Genomic DNA, 18,266 nt, shown 5'->3' with positions numbered 1-18,266 from the left:
GTGTCTCCGTATTGTTCCTCTGGTCCTGGGCCAGTTGAGCATAATCTAGGCCAGGGACAAGAGTGTTGATGGCGGGTCGTGAGAGTGCATCCACCACCACATTGTACTTACCAGCCCTGTGTCGGAGGTCGGTCGTGAACTCCGACACATACAAGAGGTGACACTGTTGTCTGGCGGACCACAGATCCTTGGCCGTCACCAGTGCCTGGGTGAGGGGCTTCTGGTCTTCTGCCAGGGCCAGCATCTCATCCATCAGTGCCGAAGGACTACGGTCTCCAAGCCCATCCAGGTGTAGGAGCCTGGAAGCCCGTTGCTGGGGGATGAGCCCAAAAGTTCCCAGCAGCAGATTTTTAAGGACGGTATACTTGCCCACAGCTTGGGGGGGGGGGGGGGGTGGTGGATGATGTTGTCCACCTTTGTCACCGTATCTCGGTCCAGAGAGCTCACAATGTTGTAAAATATCATGGCATCTGCTGAGGTGTTGCGGAGTTGAAACTGTGCTTCCGCCTGCATTCTCAGTCAGTGAGTCCAAGAGGGGTGGAGCTTGATGGAGACAGTGTTAAGCTCTGCCAAATCCATGGTGTTCAGGAGTCCAGAAATTTGTCGGGGTCACCACTGTGGCAATGTGAGCAGAGAGAGAGACACACACACAACCCACCACGTTGAGGGTCATTAATGACTGTTTTTATTCAAAGCATGCCCCTATAAGGGCAGCATGAGCAGAGTCACCTGGTGCATTGTGACATCATAATCGTTGCCCAGGGTGGGCGCTGGAAGGGATGCTGGAGTCAGAGAGAAACCTCTGATGATGCCATTTCCCCATGGCTGTCCTGCCACGTGGCAATACAAGTGGGGCCAGTTCACCATGAGGATGTGCACCGCCACACACCCATATTTACAAAATGTGGGCTTGTATATTTGATAAACTCTCTGAAGACCTCATTTCTTGGTAAACTCCAATATTAGAATTTATGTTATAAATGCTTTATTCCCTTGGCATTCTCCGGTTCTTTCTATTTTTTCTCTTTTTTCTTTCTTTTTCGGTGTTTTGGGGGGAGAGGAGGGAGGTGGGAGAGGAAGTAGAGGTTTTTACTTCTTTCTTATATATACCACATGTATAACTTTCTGAATAATTTTTTGAATTTAATGAAATGTAATGAATATTGTGGTTTAAAATTTATAAATAAAATATCCACCAAAAAAATGAATCTGGTTGGGTGGTGCCAGAACAACGATCTTGCTTTCAACTTCACCAAGATCAAAGAACTTATTATTTATTTAAGACGGGAAGGTTGAGGGACCAACACACCTATCCACGTTGATGGAATTGATCTAATCCAGGCAACTGTTTTAGATCACCTAGACCAAAGGAATAACTACACAAGACTCTACCTTCTAAGGAGTCAGAGGGGATTTGACATGTCATCAGATATTCTATCAAACTTCTCCAGGCAAGTATACTGACTGGCTGCATCATGCAGAAGGATCCAGAAGGTAGCAAACATGGACAAGTTCATTACAGACTCAAACTTCCCATCCACTGAAGACATTTATGTGAGGCACGGACTCAAGAAGGCTGCCAACAACATAAGTGAGTCCCATTACCATAGTCACATCCTCTTCTCATTGTTACCTTTGAGGAGAAGGTACAGAAACGTGAAGACCAGCACCTCAAGGTTCAAGAACAGTTTATTTCCAACAGCTATCAGGATATGGAACCTCCCCCTTGTTACACTAATCAGGGGCACCTCCAACACCACAAAAGGATTGTCTGCAATATTGTAAAGTTAATTTTTTGTACTAGGATAACTATGAATATTTATTATCTATTTTTTTGCCTTTATTGTCTTTTTAATACAATTATGTATACTATTGTTCTTTAGTTTTACAAAGTACCTGTTTGGCTACAGCAAGTTATAATTTCAGTGCATATGTACATTGAAAAGTGCATATGACAATAAACTGATTATCATCAATGAAGTGTTATCAATTACTCAAAAGAATAGAGTGATGGAACTATAGGTTTTTATTTACAATAACCATGAAGCTCATCCTGTGCTGTGGCCCAGGCTTTCTGGGGAGGGGTTATGGTGTTGGTGTCTTTCTACAGGGTCAAGAGAGAAGAGCCATGGATACAGTCACAGGACGGATTAATGAGTAAACAGAAATTCTCCACATTCAGCTGGGTAACATGGGTCACAAAGCCTTGCAAAGGTCTTAGATGTTAAGTCTGTCCGGCGGTCTGGTCTTTCATTGTGACCAACGAGAGATTTAGATCACCTAGACCGGAGGAATAACTACACAAGACTCTACCTTCTTAGGAGTCAGAGGGGATTTGACATGTCATCAGATATTCTATCAAACTTCTCCAGGCAAGTATACTGACTGGCTGCATCATGCAGAAGGATCCAGAAGGTAGCAAACATGGACAAGTTCATTACAGACTCAAACCTCCCATCCACTGAAGACATTTATGTGAGGCTCGGACTCAAGAAGGCTGCTGTAGCAGTTGCTCTGCTATAGCTCAGGACATTTCATCCTGGACCTCCAGTGCGGTGTCGACCTGCTGGGGGGATGGTGACTCAACTGGGGTGATTGGGGCATGGGTGGGGCTAGGATGTGATGGTATGTAGCGTGTGTTCATGGGAGGGGAGGGTGCAGTTCGGTGGATATGCCCCTTGGATGCCCCCGCACACACGAGGTCCCGGATGGAGACAGTTTCCTCACGACCATCCAGGTAGGCCATGGATGCATGGAGGAGCTGGACCCTTTTGACCAGTAGGTCAATTTTATGGCCTCTCGTGCTTCCGTAGGAGGACTGGCCCTGGGGATATCAACCAGGATGGAAGTGTGGTCACCAACGTGGCCTTCTTGAGGAAGGAGAAAATTCATTCGTGAGGGTTAGCATTGGTGGCAATACATCGCAGTGACCTCGGGAAGGACCTCCTGCCAGTGAGACAGGCAGCCTCTGAACTTGAGGGCAAGGAGGATGGCCTTCCACACAGTGGTGTTCTCCCTCTCTACCTGGCGGTTCCCTCAGGAGTTATAACTAGTAGTTCTGCTGGTGGCGAAATCTCTGGCCAGCAGGTATTGGCTCAGTTCGTCACTCATGAATGAGGACTGTGCATGTGTGACAAGTACCCAAATAGAGTGACCAAGTTGTTCAGTGTGCTAATTACTGTAGAGGTAGTCACGTCTGGGCAAGGGACGGCAAAAGGGATACATGAATATTCATCGATGACTATAAGGAAATACACATTGTGGTTGGTGGAGGGGAAGAGGCCCCTGGGAGCTCATTGAGCTTCCCCAGCCAATACAGAATATTGTAGTTGTAGGTGGAGAGTTCATCCTCCACCTCAAAATTTTTATCATTCTTTATCTTACCCTATTGTTTGTTGTTAAACATGAAAACCACAGCCCGTTACTCAATGAGCAGGGTAAAACATCTGCTGACCAGGTAATGCCTCCAGTGCCATACCACCTCAGCTATTGCCTGAGTCTCCTTCTTGATGGAGTAGTGTCAGATTTCAGGCCCCTGGAGGGTACGGGAGAAGAAGGTCATGGGCCGACCATGGGAGGCGGCCAGGGTGAAGTTGGATGAATCGCTCTCGACCCGAAACAGAGCAGATTCATCCACCACATATATTGTGGCTGTGAGCAATGTCCTCTGAAAGCTTCATGGGAAAGTTGTGGACTTGATAAGGGGGCAGGCCTTGTCTACATAATTAGGCACCCACTGGGTGTAATAGGAAAAGAAACGCAGGCACCTTTTCAGGGCCTTGAGGCTGGGGAAGGGGGAGTTCTATCAGTGGGTGCATGCGGTCGGGATCAGGGCCAATAACTCCGGGGTAGCCAGCATATGCCTGGCGTATACCTCATTGACTTTCTCCCTGTACTGGTTCTTGAGTATCTTCATTGCCTCCATGTGCATTGAGGCATCCATGATCATCAGAAACACTTGCTGTCCGACCCTGGAGAAGAGTAGGTGGAGCTTGTTTGCTTCTGTGGCCATGACTCTGATGGAGTTCAGTAGAAAGACCTCAAAGCAGTGTAGCCAGAGTAGAAAGCAGTCTGAGGCTTCTGGTGATTGTTGGTCGATCTCCAGTTTAACAGGCTTCAAGAGTTCTTCCATCATTGGAAAAAATATTGTAAATAAAATTGAACCATGGTCAATAACTCAAAAGATTAGAGTTACAGAACTATCGGCATTTATTTGCAATAAATTTGAAGATCATCCTGTACTATGACCCAGGCTTTCTGGCAAGGCTTATGGTGTTGGAGTCTTTACACCGGTTCAAGATGGAGAAGACACAGGTACAGGCACAGAATGGGGTGGAGCCAGATTAATGCATGTACAGCAGTTCAGCACAATCATTATCTTAATGAATGCAGCAAGGCGACATGTAGTGGTGCCACCGGAAGAACATTTTAAAGTTATTTACCATAGCTCTGTAGTCATGGAAAGGGATAAGGATCATCTTGGAATTAAAATCCTGAATTGTAGAAAGGTAATTTCAATATCATCAGACTGGATGATAAAGATAAATTAGGAGCATTAACATTCAGGTAGATCTCCATCCAATGAGGAAATAATTCAAAACTGAAAAGTTTTTTTTTAAGTTTTATTTTTTATTTACATCAATGACAAATACAACATGCTTATCCATAATCATACAGAATAATAAAATGATGCAAAAAGAATACATAATTTTATATTTTCTCCCCCAACCCTCCCCCATCCTTCCCCAAAAGTAGGAAAAAAGCCTGCTGAATTTATTATATATCATTTATTGTTTAATTAAATTTCAAATTTACAAATATTATCTTGAACCTTTAAGTTAAATAGGCTGAGTTTGAGCGGGAGTAATGGATGTTGTCTCTTACCAAAGAAATCCATATAAGGTTTCCAAATCTTATAAAATTTTTCTGGATGATTCCATAAATTATACTTTATTTTCTATAACGGTATACAATTTTGTAATTCAACCCCGTATTATTATCTAGTTTCCACGTTACCACCATACATTTCTTTGCTACTGCTATTGCCACACTTAGAAACTTCCTCTGATAAATATCTAACTTGAAATTATGAATATCACCTAACAAAAATATTTTTGGGTCTTTCAGAAATTGTATCTTCATAATTTGTTCCAGTAAGATACTATACCTTCCCAAAATTTCCTACTTATTTACATTGCCATATTGCATGTAAAAAGGTTAATACCTCTTTATTACATCTAAAACATTGATCAGAGCAATTTGAATTAAGTCCATGTAATTTATGTGGAGTATAATATCATTGTTGTAAAAAAATAAATTGTATCATTATTGTATTAGTTACACATTCATAACATAGTTTTGACCATACTTCTTCTTGGATTTTTATATTTAAATCTCTTTCCCATCCCAATTTAGATATAAATAGATTTTTTTTCTGCATAGTCTCTTGCAATTTTATATACATATTAGTAATAAATCTTTTTTAATAAATGTATCAGTTATTAAATATTCAAATTGATTTAGTTCAGGTAATCTAAAATTCAATCCTAACACTCTTTTTAAATAAGATTTAAGTTGATAATAAGAAAATAATTGTATTATTGGAATGTTATACTTGTCTTTCCATTGGTCATTAGTCAAAAAAAACCCATAAAAACAATCCTTTATACTTTTTAATTCCACAGCTATGTCAAATATCAAAAAATGAATTATTAACTGTAAAAGGAATTAAAGGATTTTGCTTCAATAACATTCTAGCTATTTGGTAATTCTTCATTCCTCTTTCTACATGGATTCTATTTCATACTTTAAGTAGATATTTCAAAATTGGCGTATCTATTTTTCCCTTTCAACAGTTCTTCATGCCATTTATACAAAATATGTTTGGAATTAATTTCTCCTATTTTACTCATTTCTATTTGTACCCACGTTGTCTTTTCACCAGTCTGATAACAGGAAGACAAGAATCTAAGTTGAACTGCTTCATAATAACTTTTAAAATTAAGCATTTGTAGTCCCCCCCAGATCATATTTCCTTGTTAACTTTGGCAATGCCATCCTAGACATTTTGTTTCACCAAATAAATTAATAATATTATGATAGAGCCCAGAAAGTTTTAGCATGTCAATTGAAGACAGATAAATTATTGAGAACAATAATAGCGATAAAAGAGGAATCGGGTCATCTTATTTATAAAACACAGAGTATTAATGATGTTTTTATGAAATTTTATATCATTTGAAAGCTTTGAAGGATGGAGATAAAATAGATGAATATTTGTCACAAATTATATTGTTGGAATTAAATATGAGAAAAAGATTGAATTTACAAACTCTTTTACTGATACAGAAATATATGATATATTGATGTCTTTACCAAATAATAAGGCTCCAGGAGAAGATGATTTCTCTCCAGAGTTTTACAAAGAATTCAAAGAGTTATTAATCCCTATATATATATATATATATATATATATATATATATATATATATATAGGGATTATATATATATATATATATATATATATATATATGGCATTGCTAGATCAAATGAATAACTTGTGTGATTTACCAGAGTCATTTAAAACAGTATTAATAACAGTCATTCCAAAAAAAAGAAAGGATCCTTTGTTTCCATCTTCATATAGATCAATAACATTATTGAATACACATTATAAAATTTTGTCTAAATTATTAGCTGATAGGATAGCTAAATGTTTACCTAAATTGATAAATATGGACCAAATTGGTTTAATCAAGAATAGAAGATCAGCTGATAATATTATTAATTTTTTAAGTTTATTAAATCTGACTCAAAAAAATAGAAATACAATCATTAGCTTTGGCTTTAGATGCAGAAAAAGCATTTGTTAGATTAGAATGGCAGAGTATGCGTTAATATCAGGTTAAAAAATAAATATTGATAAAAGTGAAGTGATGCCAATGATTGAGACTGATTATAATCAAATTAAGGAAATTACTAAATTTAAATGGCAGAAGGAGGCAGTTAAATATTTAGGAATCAATATTGATTAAAAAAAGCATTTGAATAATTTATTTAAATTAAATTATATACCTTTATTGAAGAAAATTAAACAAGATAACAAGATTTAGCATTTTATTTAATAGCAAGGATAAATGTGTGAAGATTAACGTTTTTCCTAGAATACAATACCTATTCCAATCATTACCAATTTCTGTACCAACATTTTTTTCAAGATTTAAATAAAACATGTAAGAAAACTGAAATAGTGAGAGTTAAATTAACACATCTCTCACTAAAGACAATGAAATTCTAGAATAGAGTTAGCATCAAAAGGAGGAGATAGTGAATGTTTTAGCTGGCTTGAAGGTGGATAAATATCCCCAGAACCTGATGATATGTATCCCAGACCACTGTGGGAGAAAGGGGAGGAGAATGCATGATCTAGCCCAAGTGAGATGCCAGATGATGGGAATAGCAAATGTAGTCTATTTATTTCGAGAATACCAGTAGGAATATGGCTGGTAATTACAGGCATACGAGTCTAACATCTGTGGTAGGAAAGATTTTGCTGATGTTATTTGTGCAGTAGATTCAAACAAATCAGGGCTATTTGGCCGCCGCAAGACAAGCAAGGAGGGAGAATTGTGTCGCATACGACGTGTTTGAAACATGGCCACAAGGTGTGCGGAGAGTTACAATGATCTCTGATACGGCTTAGTTGTGACTTTGTGCTTTGATCTCTTATTGTTCGCACATCCTTGCCGCTTGCATACAAATATTTTCAGTGGGGTGTGCATAGGAATCTAAATTTGTTACATTTTAATGAAAATCATAAATATATATACGTAGATAACGGGGGATCCATAACATGGTTAATTATTTTTGGGAGGAGAGGGGAACTTGCTCCTACCCAACTTTCACGATAACTAGAGTAACGTTCTTCACTTTCTTCCAACACTGGCTATCCACACGACACAGCACAAGTTATTAACCAGCCGAGATTTCTTCGAGATCAGACATATTTAGTTACGCGTGATCAGGTGTGAGGCATGACTTATTTCACACTAAAAAAGAATTAATGGTTCTTGTCAAACTGTGTGTCTTGTGAATTCTAAACAAAATATTAATGATAGATTATATCATTAAGTCTGATTCAAAACAAACGTAAATATACATACGCAAGAACAATTCGCAAAGAGAGTTCAAGACTACCCGTCGAAGAGTCACCTTCTTCATTTGTCTCCGAGTGTGGTGTTCCTTATTTTCGGCATTCAGGGGTTGGCTAAAATTGCAGTTGTCAAGACACAACGTGTTATTTTGCTGTACCTTTGATTCTAGCCGAAACGTCTTTTTTTTAATGTTTACAATTTTGATTCTAATTACTTTGTCACAACCCACGGACGATCAAGTAGGAATGTTGCAACAGTAATATTGGCTAGATGGAAAACGTGAAAAGTACGCTTGTTAATTGTACACAATAAACCTATAACCTATAAGAATAATAACTAGGCATGAATAAATTTTAAAACTTTGAGGATATCTTCATGGATTACGACTGGGTACAACATGTATCCTTGAGTGTATATAACGCAAACAGAAATTCACAGCATCGCCTACTCATTCATATTTAGCGCTGGAAATGACTCGATTGCATTTTGTTTCATCCGCATATTTTAACAATTTTCACTGCATTAAAATTGTTAAGATTGTTTAATAAATGAGCTGTCTTACTTATAATCAACAAAGGAGTTGAAACAAATTCTTAAATATCCATAACGAAATATCTACATATGAAGAAACAAGTTCGGAAATCATGCGGGATTGTTTGGAATCAGACTTAATGATGTCATCTATCATTAATATTTTGTTTAGAAGAGAAATGATTAGATTTAACCCATCTCTGGGATTCCTCCGTTTCAGGTTCAACAACAGACGAAATTACTTTTGATATTCTGTTGGGTAAGTAGTCTCAACCTTTTCATGGTCTTGTAGATAAGATCCAAATTTAACCAAAGATTACATAAATCCAATTCAAACGGAAATGTCCCAGTTGGTTTTTCTCTCATGCACTATTTGTGTGGACTGTAAAATAGGGATTTATGCTGGAGCGAGAGAATGTGGCTTGAGTGTTTACATGTGTGAACTATGTGTGAGCTTCAACTATACTGTATGTCTTAGTTCATCTTGGTTTCCTTCCAACAACAGATCTTCAACCAGCTTCATTCACCCCCCCCCCCCCCCCCCCGCCCAAAAAAAACATTGGGCAAGTCCAATACACCCAATACAACCCCAAGAAAACAACGCAAAGAACTCCGAAGAATAATAACAGCTGACATTCACAGAAAACTTCCCACTCCCATCTAATTTGGGTACTGCTCAGATAATTTAAAATCAGTTTGCATAAACATGGAGGAAATAGCTGGATTCCAGAAGTAAACTAAGAGTGATTGCCTTTAACAGCAAGCCAGTGCTTGATGGTGCCGCATCAGGAAACACTGGTAAAATTAGAGTCAATGGTAGTGAGAAGGATTTTCTCCCATTCGCTAGCGTCGAAGGAAGATGATGTGGTAGCTATCATCCAATCGTTTCAGACCAGAGGAAATTTTTCCTCAGGCAATTGATTGCAATCTCTGCATTTAGTTTCCATTCCTATAGATACTTTGCTTCATTACTCATATCCATTAGCTTGGGAATGTCTGATGCTTGTTCCACCTGGACTTTCTCAAATAATGAAATAAAATGTATTCACTTAAAAGAAGTTGATAAATTTATAAACTTTACATGATTTTTCTCTATTAATGAAGGCATTAATAATCTCCAAGAGAAGAAGATTGATTCTCCTCCATTTTTGTTTGCCAGAAATTTAATGGATCAGCTTGCTTGATACCTTTGCTAGGTACTCTACTGACTTACCACAGTTTACTACTATCTACAAGGCCCAACATAAGGGAATATTCGTCATTTGCAAGGTTTAGTGCGACTTCAATAAAATTCCAGAAGATTGATACTGTCTAGAACAAAACTAGAATATAGAACATTACAGCACAGTACAGTCCTTCAGTCCATGGTGTTGTGCCGACCTATATGTACCTACCAAAAAAAAAGGACACATTTAAACATTCACCGTACCCCTCGATTGGGAGTCTTGGCTGCATTGTGGAGCATCAACAACCTACTATATTAAAAACTGGTCAATTTTTTGCAAGACCTATAGCCAACAAATACACAAGAGTTGTGGGCTTATCACCATTTCCAACTTCTCTTCTTGGACAATTAACCAAGTGGGAATAATTACGTGGTTGGGAGTGCTTCAACAATGAGGCTGGTTGTTCCCTTTTCAAGGGTATTTAAGAATAGAAAATAAATCCTGGCTTTATGGTCAACACCCATCCTTCGCAAATTAAATAAAATAGATGGGATATCAAAAGCATCCAAGCTATTTCCTATTAAATTATAATTGTTAATGATAATATTCCATTATAACAATAATTATAATCTAAAATGTGCAAGTAATATCTTTGTATATTTGTAATTTGTAATAAGTATAACAAAATAATTAGTTTAATTGCTAGAACTGCTTGGTTGCATAACTTTGTTGCATTTTGTTTGGTTTATTTTGAGTGCATCAACAACAGCACAAGTTGCATACTGAGTCATTTTCAGTTAATTGCCACTTGTGGCATATAATTATGGGACAAATATATATTTTGAAAGTCACATTCCTTCTTATTAAACGAAATGAGAACACTTAACCAAAAAGTAAACCACACTTCCAGAAAAATAGATTATATGAAGTGAACAGAAACAAATAATCAGTTATTAATCTTAAATGTATCTCAATGTTTACAGAGGGTGATGATTTATACAATTTTCATTGTACCTTGTTCTGATCTATTACCAGTTTATTTCTGGAGCATTATTATTAGTCTAAAGGTAATTACTGGCTACCTTTGAACTCAAGCCGTTTTCATTTATATTTAATTGAAAAAATGTGTAATCCAGCGTCTCTTTGGAATTACATATAATGCATCAGCAACTTGCACAGTGAATTATGATTCGTGTAGTTGGTTAAAGGAGAACATAATGAGCTCAGAATCTGATTCTGTTTTGGCTCATTTCCTGCCGACATGTTTCCATGCACAAGCAAGGGTATGCCTAAAACGTTTCAAACTATATTAGCACTTCGCGAGAGATTCAGACTCATTGATCAAAGTAAGCACGATATTAAAAGCAAGCTATTGCTGAGTTCGCGTCAAAGTTATTTAAACAGTTCCGTTCATCGTTAATCATTTCTAGTGTAGGGGTGAAATGAAATGTTAACATATACTCAATCTGCATTTGGTTAACGTTATTTGGATTAAACAATTGAGACATCCAATTGTTCTTCTACGTTTGGACCCTCCATCTGTTGTACAAAGCCAACTGAATGTGAGTCCACAAGATTAACATGGCATTAACCAACAAAAGCAACAAACATAAATGCTGCCTACCAACTCAGAGTACTGGTAAAACTTGTACTAATCTCGATGCATTCTACTTGTTGGGCCTTGAGCAAAGAGAGAAATAGAATTGAACATCATGACCCTTAACTTCCTCCAGCGATTAGGCCTGGAAAAAAGGTGTGACCACTGAGTCCACCGTAGGAAATCTCTTACATGCTAATATCTCGCCGCCATTCATTGTAATTTGGAGCCTCTCCTCCACACTGAAACCTCAATGCTTCCTCACACAACTCCCCAATTATTGAGGCAAAACTGCATTAAAATTGGAACTAAATTACTTCGTGAAACACATCTGCAGATTATTTCCATTTGAGGAATAAAATTTGCACAATATTGTGTGAAAGTACGGAAAGTGTATACATATATTAAATATGAATTATACTTGAGGAGATCAATGTTGTGCATTGGTATATCGTATATTTCATATTGTAAATTTAATTATGTCTTCTTCCATCGATAAGAATGACGCGATTAATTCATGCCGTTTTCAGTTATTTCAAAGAGCGCTTCGGAATTTTAAACTGGCATTGCAAGGTAAACATCAAATGCCAGATCTGTGGGGGGAAAACGCGGCGTATTGAATTGCTTCCTTCGTTAGTATCTATATTAAAGTCACGTATCTTGAACGCGTCTACCTTTAGTTCCCTTTTGCGCAGAAATGTGTAGAAACTGATTGGATTGTGAAATACTTTTGCATGTGCAGTAATTGAGAAACAGGTTTGGAAGTGAATGGCGACTGTTTTTCAATGAAAGCTGGTGGTTTTATGGAAAAAAAAATCAATCAAACATTTAAGTTATCAAGAAAGAAAGTGCTTGGAAGCTAATTACATTACTTAACGGAGTCAATATTCCTTAAGATAAATGAAATGTAGAATACTTCTACGTTTGTGATAACTGAATATAACTGTTGGTTAAATAATTATATACAGTTATATAATTCAATATAACTGAATGTTTTCAAACAATGACATTGTTTATGTCATGATTAATTTATGAAATATTCAGGGTGCTATTTAATTTCCAGCAAAGAAAAGCAATTTTGTTGGCCTATATCTGCTACCTAACTTCAACCAAGCAGATACAATTATAGTCTCGGAGGCCAAAATTCTCTGTTGTGACATTAAAATCCAGAGATCGTTCCAATTTGATATCACATGGTAGATGAAACATGGGTTTCTTGTTTTGTTTCAATATTGTCACACTACTTATTGAATATGTGCTGATCTTTAAAAATGTGTATATTTATACGACCAAGATCAATTTTAACCCGAAAATGTGTTGCAATCATTACCCATATCGCAGTTCTGGTTTAATAGTTTACTAGAGTAAAATACAAAAGACTGAGTACCCTGTTTGATCTGCTGAGTTTCTCCAGCATTGTGTTTTTAATAGTTTACTAATTGGCTTTGTTCGTTCCTGCATATTGTGTGATGCACACGTTATCTGAAATTCCGAAATGATTGGAGCTTCCTTCATGCAATGGCATTACTTCTACGTCAGATAGGTCGCACTGGCACGACGAATACTCTGCCTTAAATACGCATTCCACCAATACACCTTTGTGGACCCGGAACAGCAGTTGATCATCCTGCAGCAATTGAATATGAATATTTGCTTACATATCCTGCTTCGCTGTTGATTATGGAAATTAGCTACTCATTAGATCGCGAATTTGTAGTAGCTTCTGCGCAAAAGTTGTTGGTGTGTTCTTAAAATAAATTGGGTACGGTTCAAAGATTTTGACAAAACAAACAACATACTATTTAAATACGTTCTCAAATAATTACCTCTGCTACTTTTCCATTGCGATTTTAATTTATACTTTTGTACTCAACATTTTTGTGGTTTTAATAGAGAAATAATTTGCAATGATAATTCATTAGGAGTCGAAATGTGAAAGGTCTTTTAATATCAAAATGGTAACATTATATGACAGCTATATCGGTTTTCCCTGAAATATACACACACACACATGCATGTCGAGAATATATGTGAACCTATTATAAATGCGGACAATGAAAAGATTCAGCGCACTCGGTGCCTAGAATAAATAAACCTTAGACATGAATGGCTCTCTGATGGGAGGCTGGGGTGGAGATGGCTGATTAGGGGGTTGAAATTGTTATGAATTGGAAACAGATTGCAATACACACAGAAGCACGTTGAAATTTAGAAGAATTGTGTTGTGATTCAGAATTAATGTGCAAGATGCTTATGGGTCGTGTGTTTCTATTTCACTCTAGAGAATAACCATTCTTTATCAAAGTGGTAAAACGTGCTTGTGCACAGGCTGTTAACGAATTATATAATTGGAGCCATAACAGAACGTTGCCAATTCTTGGCTAAAGCCATAGAAGTAATTAACATTCCAAATTATTGATTTATTTACATGCGGAAAGTGTCTCGTTCCCCACAGTAACCAAAATATTGCCGTTGAATATGCTTTACATATTGCGAAAGACTTGTATGGAAAAATATTATCCCTGCTTTTAACAAAGATGGGATGAGCAGCTTAATAATGTTACAACGTGGCCAGTGAGGTGAATAGAGATTAAAAACCACGATTATTGGGATCAGGCAAAAACATCTGGGTTTGCAGCCTGGCCAAGAATGGGGAGGAAATATCAGAGAACAATGTTAGTTGTTAAATAACTGCCCTTTTAGGCATACCCATGTTGTCGATTGTAGCTACATTAACTAAACGGAGCGAAACTCCACCTATCAGACCTTCTGGTTAAATGGGTAAAACTGAAAAGACCCATAATGAACATGCAGCGCGGAGCAATTCCTGTGAAAATAAATGTTTTAAAATGAAATATTGCGGACAACCTCGGACTGGAATCTCCAAGGATCTTCTGGTGGAGCTACCACTTAATTAGTGAGAACGCAATGAATTACTTCTTGCACGTCAATTTGGTCTGTAGAGGGTTGTCCTATTTGAGATGCCACCGACACTTTTTTAAATTTTGGAATGCGCTATTTTATCGTTTGGTATGTGTAAAATGCGTAAGCTATATTTCTTGGCCCTGTGTCAACTCAAATTTAATCTAGCATTAACCTTATCTGCTTTGTTCTTGTTAATTAAATTCGTCACACTATCCGCTACACCAGATAACAAGCCCGGTTTGTTAAAAGCGGGTTTAAATGTATATAACATAAGTGATAAAAATTATACCCTGGGGCCTTTTAATTCTCCGTTTCCAATAAATGCATATTTAAATCAGTAATGCAGTACTACTTCATGATGCTGGCAAATAAAGACCGGCAGTACATGAAGCGAGTAAATTCCAGCCTGGATTTGACTAACATTTGCCAATGAGAGGTAATGTGGAATAATCCTTTTATATTCAGATGTGATGGGGCTGTATGTTAGTAATTTCTGAGGTGCATTAATCTGAGCAATAAATTGCATTTAATTTTAAAATTCACATTTAATATCAAACCAGTAACATATAAAGATATATAAATATGACGTTATGTTAGGTTTTCTCATTGTAACAGATGTTGCACAATATTTACAAACAATTCCAGCAAGGAAACTGGATTATTTCTGGATTACTCGACCAAGCAAAAAAGCTTAATATCAATTAATAAATTGATAACGGTGATTTCTGCCGAAATAAAAAAAATGTTCAGCAGAAGAATATTTTTAAAACAGACATCTCATTGGATGTGTGTGTGTGTGTGTGTGTGTGTGTGTGTGTGTGTGTGTGTGTGTGTGTGTGTGTGTGTGTGTGTGTGTGTGTGTGTGTGTGTTTAAAGGCTGCCTCGAAAAAAAATAACGTTATGTGGACACGATGGCAAGTTTGTTTAGTTGTAAAAGGCTATGATCAGTTAAGTATTTGGGAGCATTTTTTGAACGGGAAAGGGAAGTTGGCACTTGCAACACGAGAAATCCGGTTAAGAGATAAAAAGAGAGTAAACTCAGACAGACAGGAACTGCTGAGATTGGGGGAGAAAGTGGGGGGAAACCGATATCATGCAACATGAAAATAGAAGTCCTAAAGTTTCATCCGAACTATTCAAGCACATGCTAAACATGTCGACGCAGAGTAACTGGAGAATTTAAACGAGCTGGCATCAATGTGGGTTTTTTTTCTAATCCAATATCACATCAGCATTTCAACGAAACAATCTCCCGATGAATGCTGGACTGGTAAACAAAAATGAATTAATAGCTAAATTGCTTTGACATATGGATTGGCCAAAAATTACACCCAAGGACACACACACACACACACACATATACACACACACACACACACACACACACACACACACACACACACACACACAAAGACTGGATTTAAACTGAGTGTTGCCTGTGAAAAATATGCCTGAATTAATTCAAAAGTTTGAAATAAATCCTAAAATGCTCAAATTAAGAATGGACAACTTTGCAGCTTATCGTGGGATCCAGTATGTGTGGGTATATATATATATATATTTAATTGTGACGCGTGGAATGAGGAGTGAAATTACAGGAAAAAATGCAAAGTAAGTTTAAAAGAAAACAAAAGGGAGGTGTTTAACAAATTGTATACAGGTACTATATATATGCCCCCTTTTAGATGGTATAAAAAGTGTCTAAACATCCACTAAAAGTTCTATTATACAGTCACGCATTGCTTTATGTGGTTATAGGTCCCCATCCAAGACATGGAGATATTTGCTGGCATCGGGGAAGCAGAGATAAGGCGCGCCGCTCCCTGAATAAAGAACGGGGAAAGACACTGGCAACAAACATCGACGCAGAAAACTGTTCTCTTTGTACATTGCTGGCATTTGGACTATCTTAGTGGGAGGTTTGGTCGTGTTTGTGACCTCCAGTTCAGCGGACAACTGCCTTTTCAGTTTATTTCTGCGGTTTTGGAACCAAATTTTGACCTGGGTTTCCGTGAGTTGAAGCGAGTTCGCCAGACAAGCACGCTCGGCGCTGCTCAAGTATCTCTTCATGTCAAACGTCGACTCGAGCTGGAAGATCTGGCTTTTCGAAAATATCGTGCGCGTCTTCTTTTTGGCGAGAATTTTGGTTTTTTTGTTGTGTCTGACCTTAGCAGAATCGTCGCCGTGATCCGCCGTCCCAAGGGAACCGTACGATTCCGGACTTTTTATTGCGTGTTTGGGCTCCACGGTGAATTCGAGTGACGAGGTTGTGAGATAGTCGGCGTTCATTGTCTCTGCATTACAAAACCCAGCAAAAAGTCAGCTTCCCCTTGTCTTATTAGTGCAAATGCATTGCAATATTATAACTGAACTTATAGAGCGTGAAAACATTGGCCTTAAAACCGAGAGAGCCGAGTCTATTGGTTAAAAGCGTTCATGCAAAGAAAAGAATATTCTGCTGGTTTCTTCCCAACTCGTCATCAATTAGAATGTACTATGAATACCCTCCAAATCTTCTTCTAAATACGTGCATTAGATAAAAACAGGAAGGTACCAGCATTCCCGCGGAACCTAACCGACCGAACTGATGCTGCATCTATCTAGTGCTTTTACGATACCTTGAATTGTTTTCCTGCAGTCCTTGACGAGCCTAAAGTCCGGTCTTGCAGCTTCATTCCGTGGTTTTAATTCTGCCGCATCTGTGACTTGCTGCTTTGAACGGTCTTGTTTATTCAGCTCTTTGCATTTTGGACTGGGTTTCAAGATACTGTCGATAGTAAATTTCAACGACAATGGTTGACACTGAATGACCTCTTCCTTGTCCATCGTTCCTTCAGGTGACCGGCTCCAGTTGATTCAACGTGCTCGGTAATCGTGTCACTTAATTGTCCCGGAGGTTTCTGCGATGATCTTCCTCCCGCCAACACCATTCCTGCCCGATAACAGCCGCACTCGCTCAGTTCAGGCAAGGTTATTCATTCAGCTCGAAGATGGCGGCTGCTGGGCCCTCCCATTGGTCAAGCTGTGTCCAGCCAGGCTGGTCCAATGGTAATAGAGAGGCGGGCTTGTTCAATCTGCTGCTTGTTCATTCTGCAGCGCTGTGACTGCCACTTGGTGCGCCCGTTGTTGGACTGAGGGCAATTCGCAAAACGCTTTTTATTCCTATGAATGTATGGTTTAGCAAAGGTCGGGATGACTTGAAATTGCAGAAACATCTCAGATCTGCGACTACACTTTCAATTACATTTCAATTCTTGAAACTCAAGTGTTTTTTTTTTTCTATATTCGATTATATACTTACTTTTATAACATTCCCAAGAAGTGCCTCAGGGCATTGCCATAGAAAGGTTGGTCCCTGTCCTTACATATGGTTGCCCCGATCCTGTCGGTCTTGGAGTGTGGCTTTAAATGCACTTTCAAATCCTCCTACACCTGTCCCCTACAACGTCACCCTTATTCCCATTTATCGTGATATGAACGTGGACCGATTGTTCGCAACATTCAAACTGAAATATTTTAACAATTGATCACTTTCATTTTATTTAGGAAATTTTTCATAAGGTTCATACATTTCAATTCTCCAGCATTTCATTTCCCTCTCTCTCTCTCTCTCTCTCTCTCTCTCTCTCTCCCTCCCTCGCTCGCTCGCTCGCTCGCACACACTGCTCCCGACCTCAGCACACCCCTCCCTCTCACACACACATCGCTGCCCACCATCACCACCCAACCCCCAACCCCACACACACATCGATCCCTACAATGCCTACACCCCCCTCCACACACACACCCACACGCCCTCACCCCACTCCTACCACCGTCCACACCACTCACACGGTTCCCACCTCCACCACCTATCAGCACCGCTCCCCACACGCCCGCTCGCACCACAGCGGC

The 18,266-nt window shown here is 38.4% G+C and overlaps 1 protein-coding gene and 1 long non-coding RNA gene across 2 annotated transcripts; one reads left to right on the top strand and one right to left on the bottom strand.

Annotated features, from left to right (window-relative positions):
* The first annotated feature begins 805 nt into the window (after positions 1 to 805).
* On the top strand, positions 806 to 17,632 carry LOC138757962 (uncharacterized). The gene is made up of 3 exons (XR_011354012.1): positions 806 to 949; positions 8,905 to 8,943; positions 16,131 to 17,632. It is a non-coding gene; the product is annotated as an uncharacterized lncRNA (long non-coding RNA).
* hmx4 (H6 family homeobox 4) lies at positions 13,379 to 17,380 on the bottom strand. The gene is made up of 2 exons (XM_069926150.1): positions 16,991 to 17,380; positions 13,379 to 16,666 (listed from the first exon to the last, which is right to left on the bottom strand). The coding sequence occupies exons 1-2, from the start codon at positions 17,196 to 17,198 to the stop codon at positions 16,125 to 16,127; spliced, it is 750 nt and encodes a 249-aa protein (XP_069782251.1). The 5' UTR covers positions 17,199 to 17,380; the 3' UTR covers positions 13,379 to 16,124.
* Positions 17,633 to 18,266: the final 634 nt, after the last annotated feature.

Source organism: Narcine bancroftii, chromosome 3, assembly GCF_036971445.1.
Source record: "Narcine bancroftii isolate sNarBan1 chromosome 3, sNarBan1.hap1, whole genome shotgun sequence".
NCBI lineage: Eukaryota > Metazoa > Chordata > Chondrichthyes > Torpediniformes > Narcinidae > Narcine > Narcine bancroftii.
Note: the sequence above shows the minus strand (reverse complement) of the source record. Positions and strands in the feature narration are given on the sequence as shown.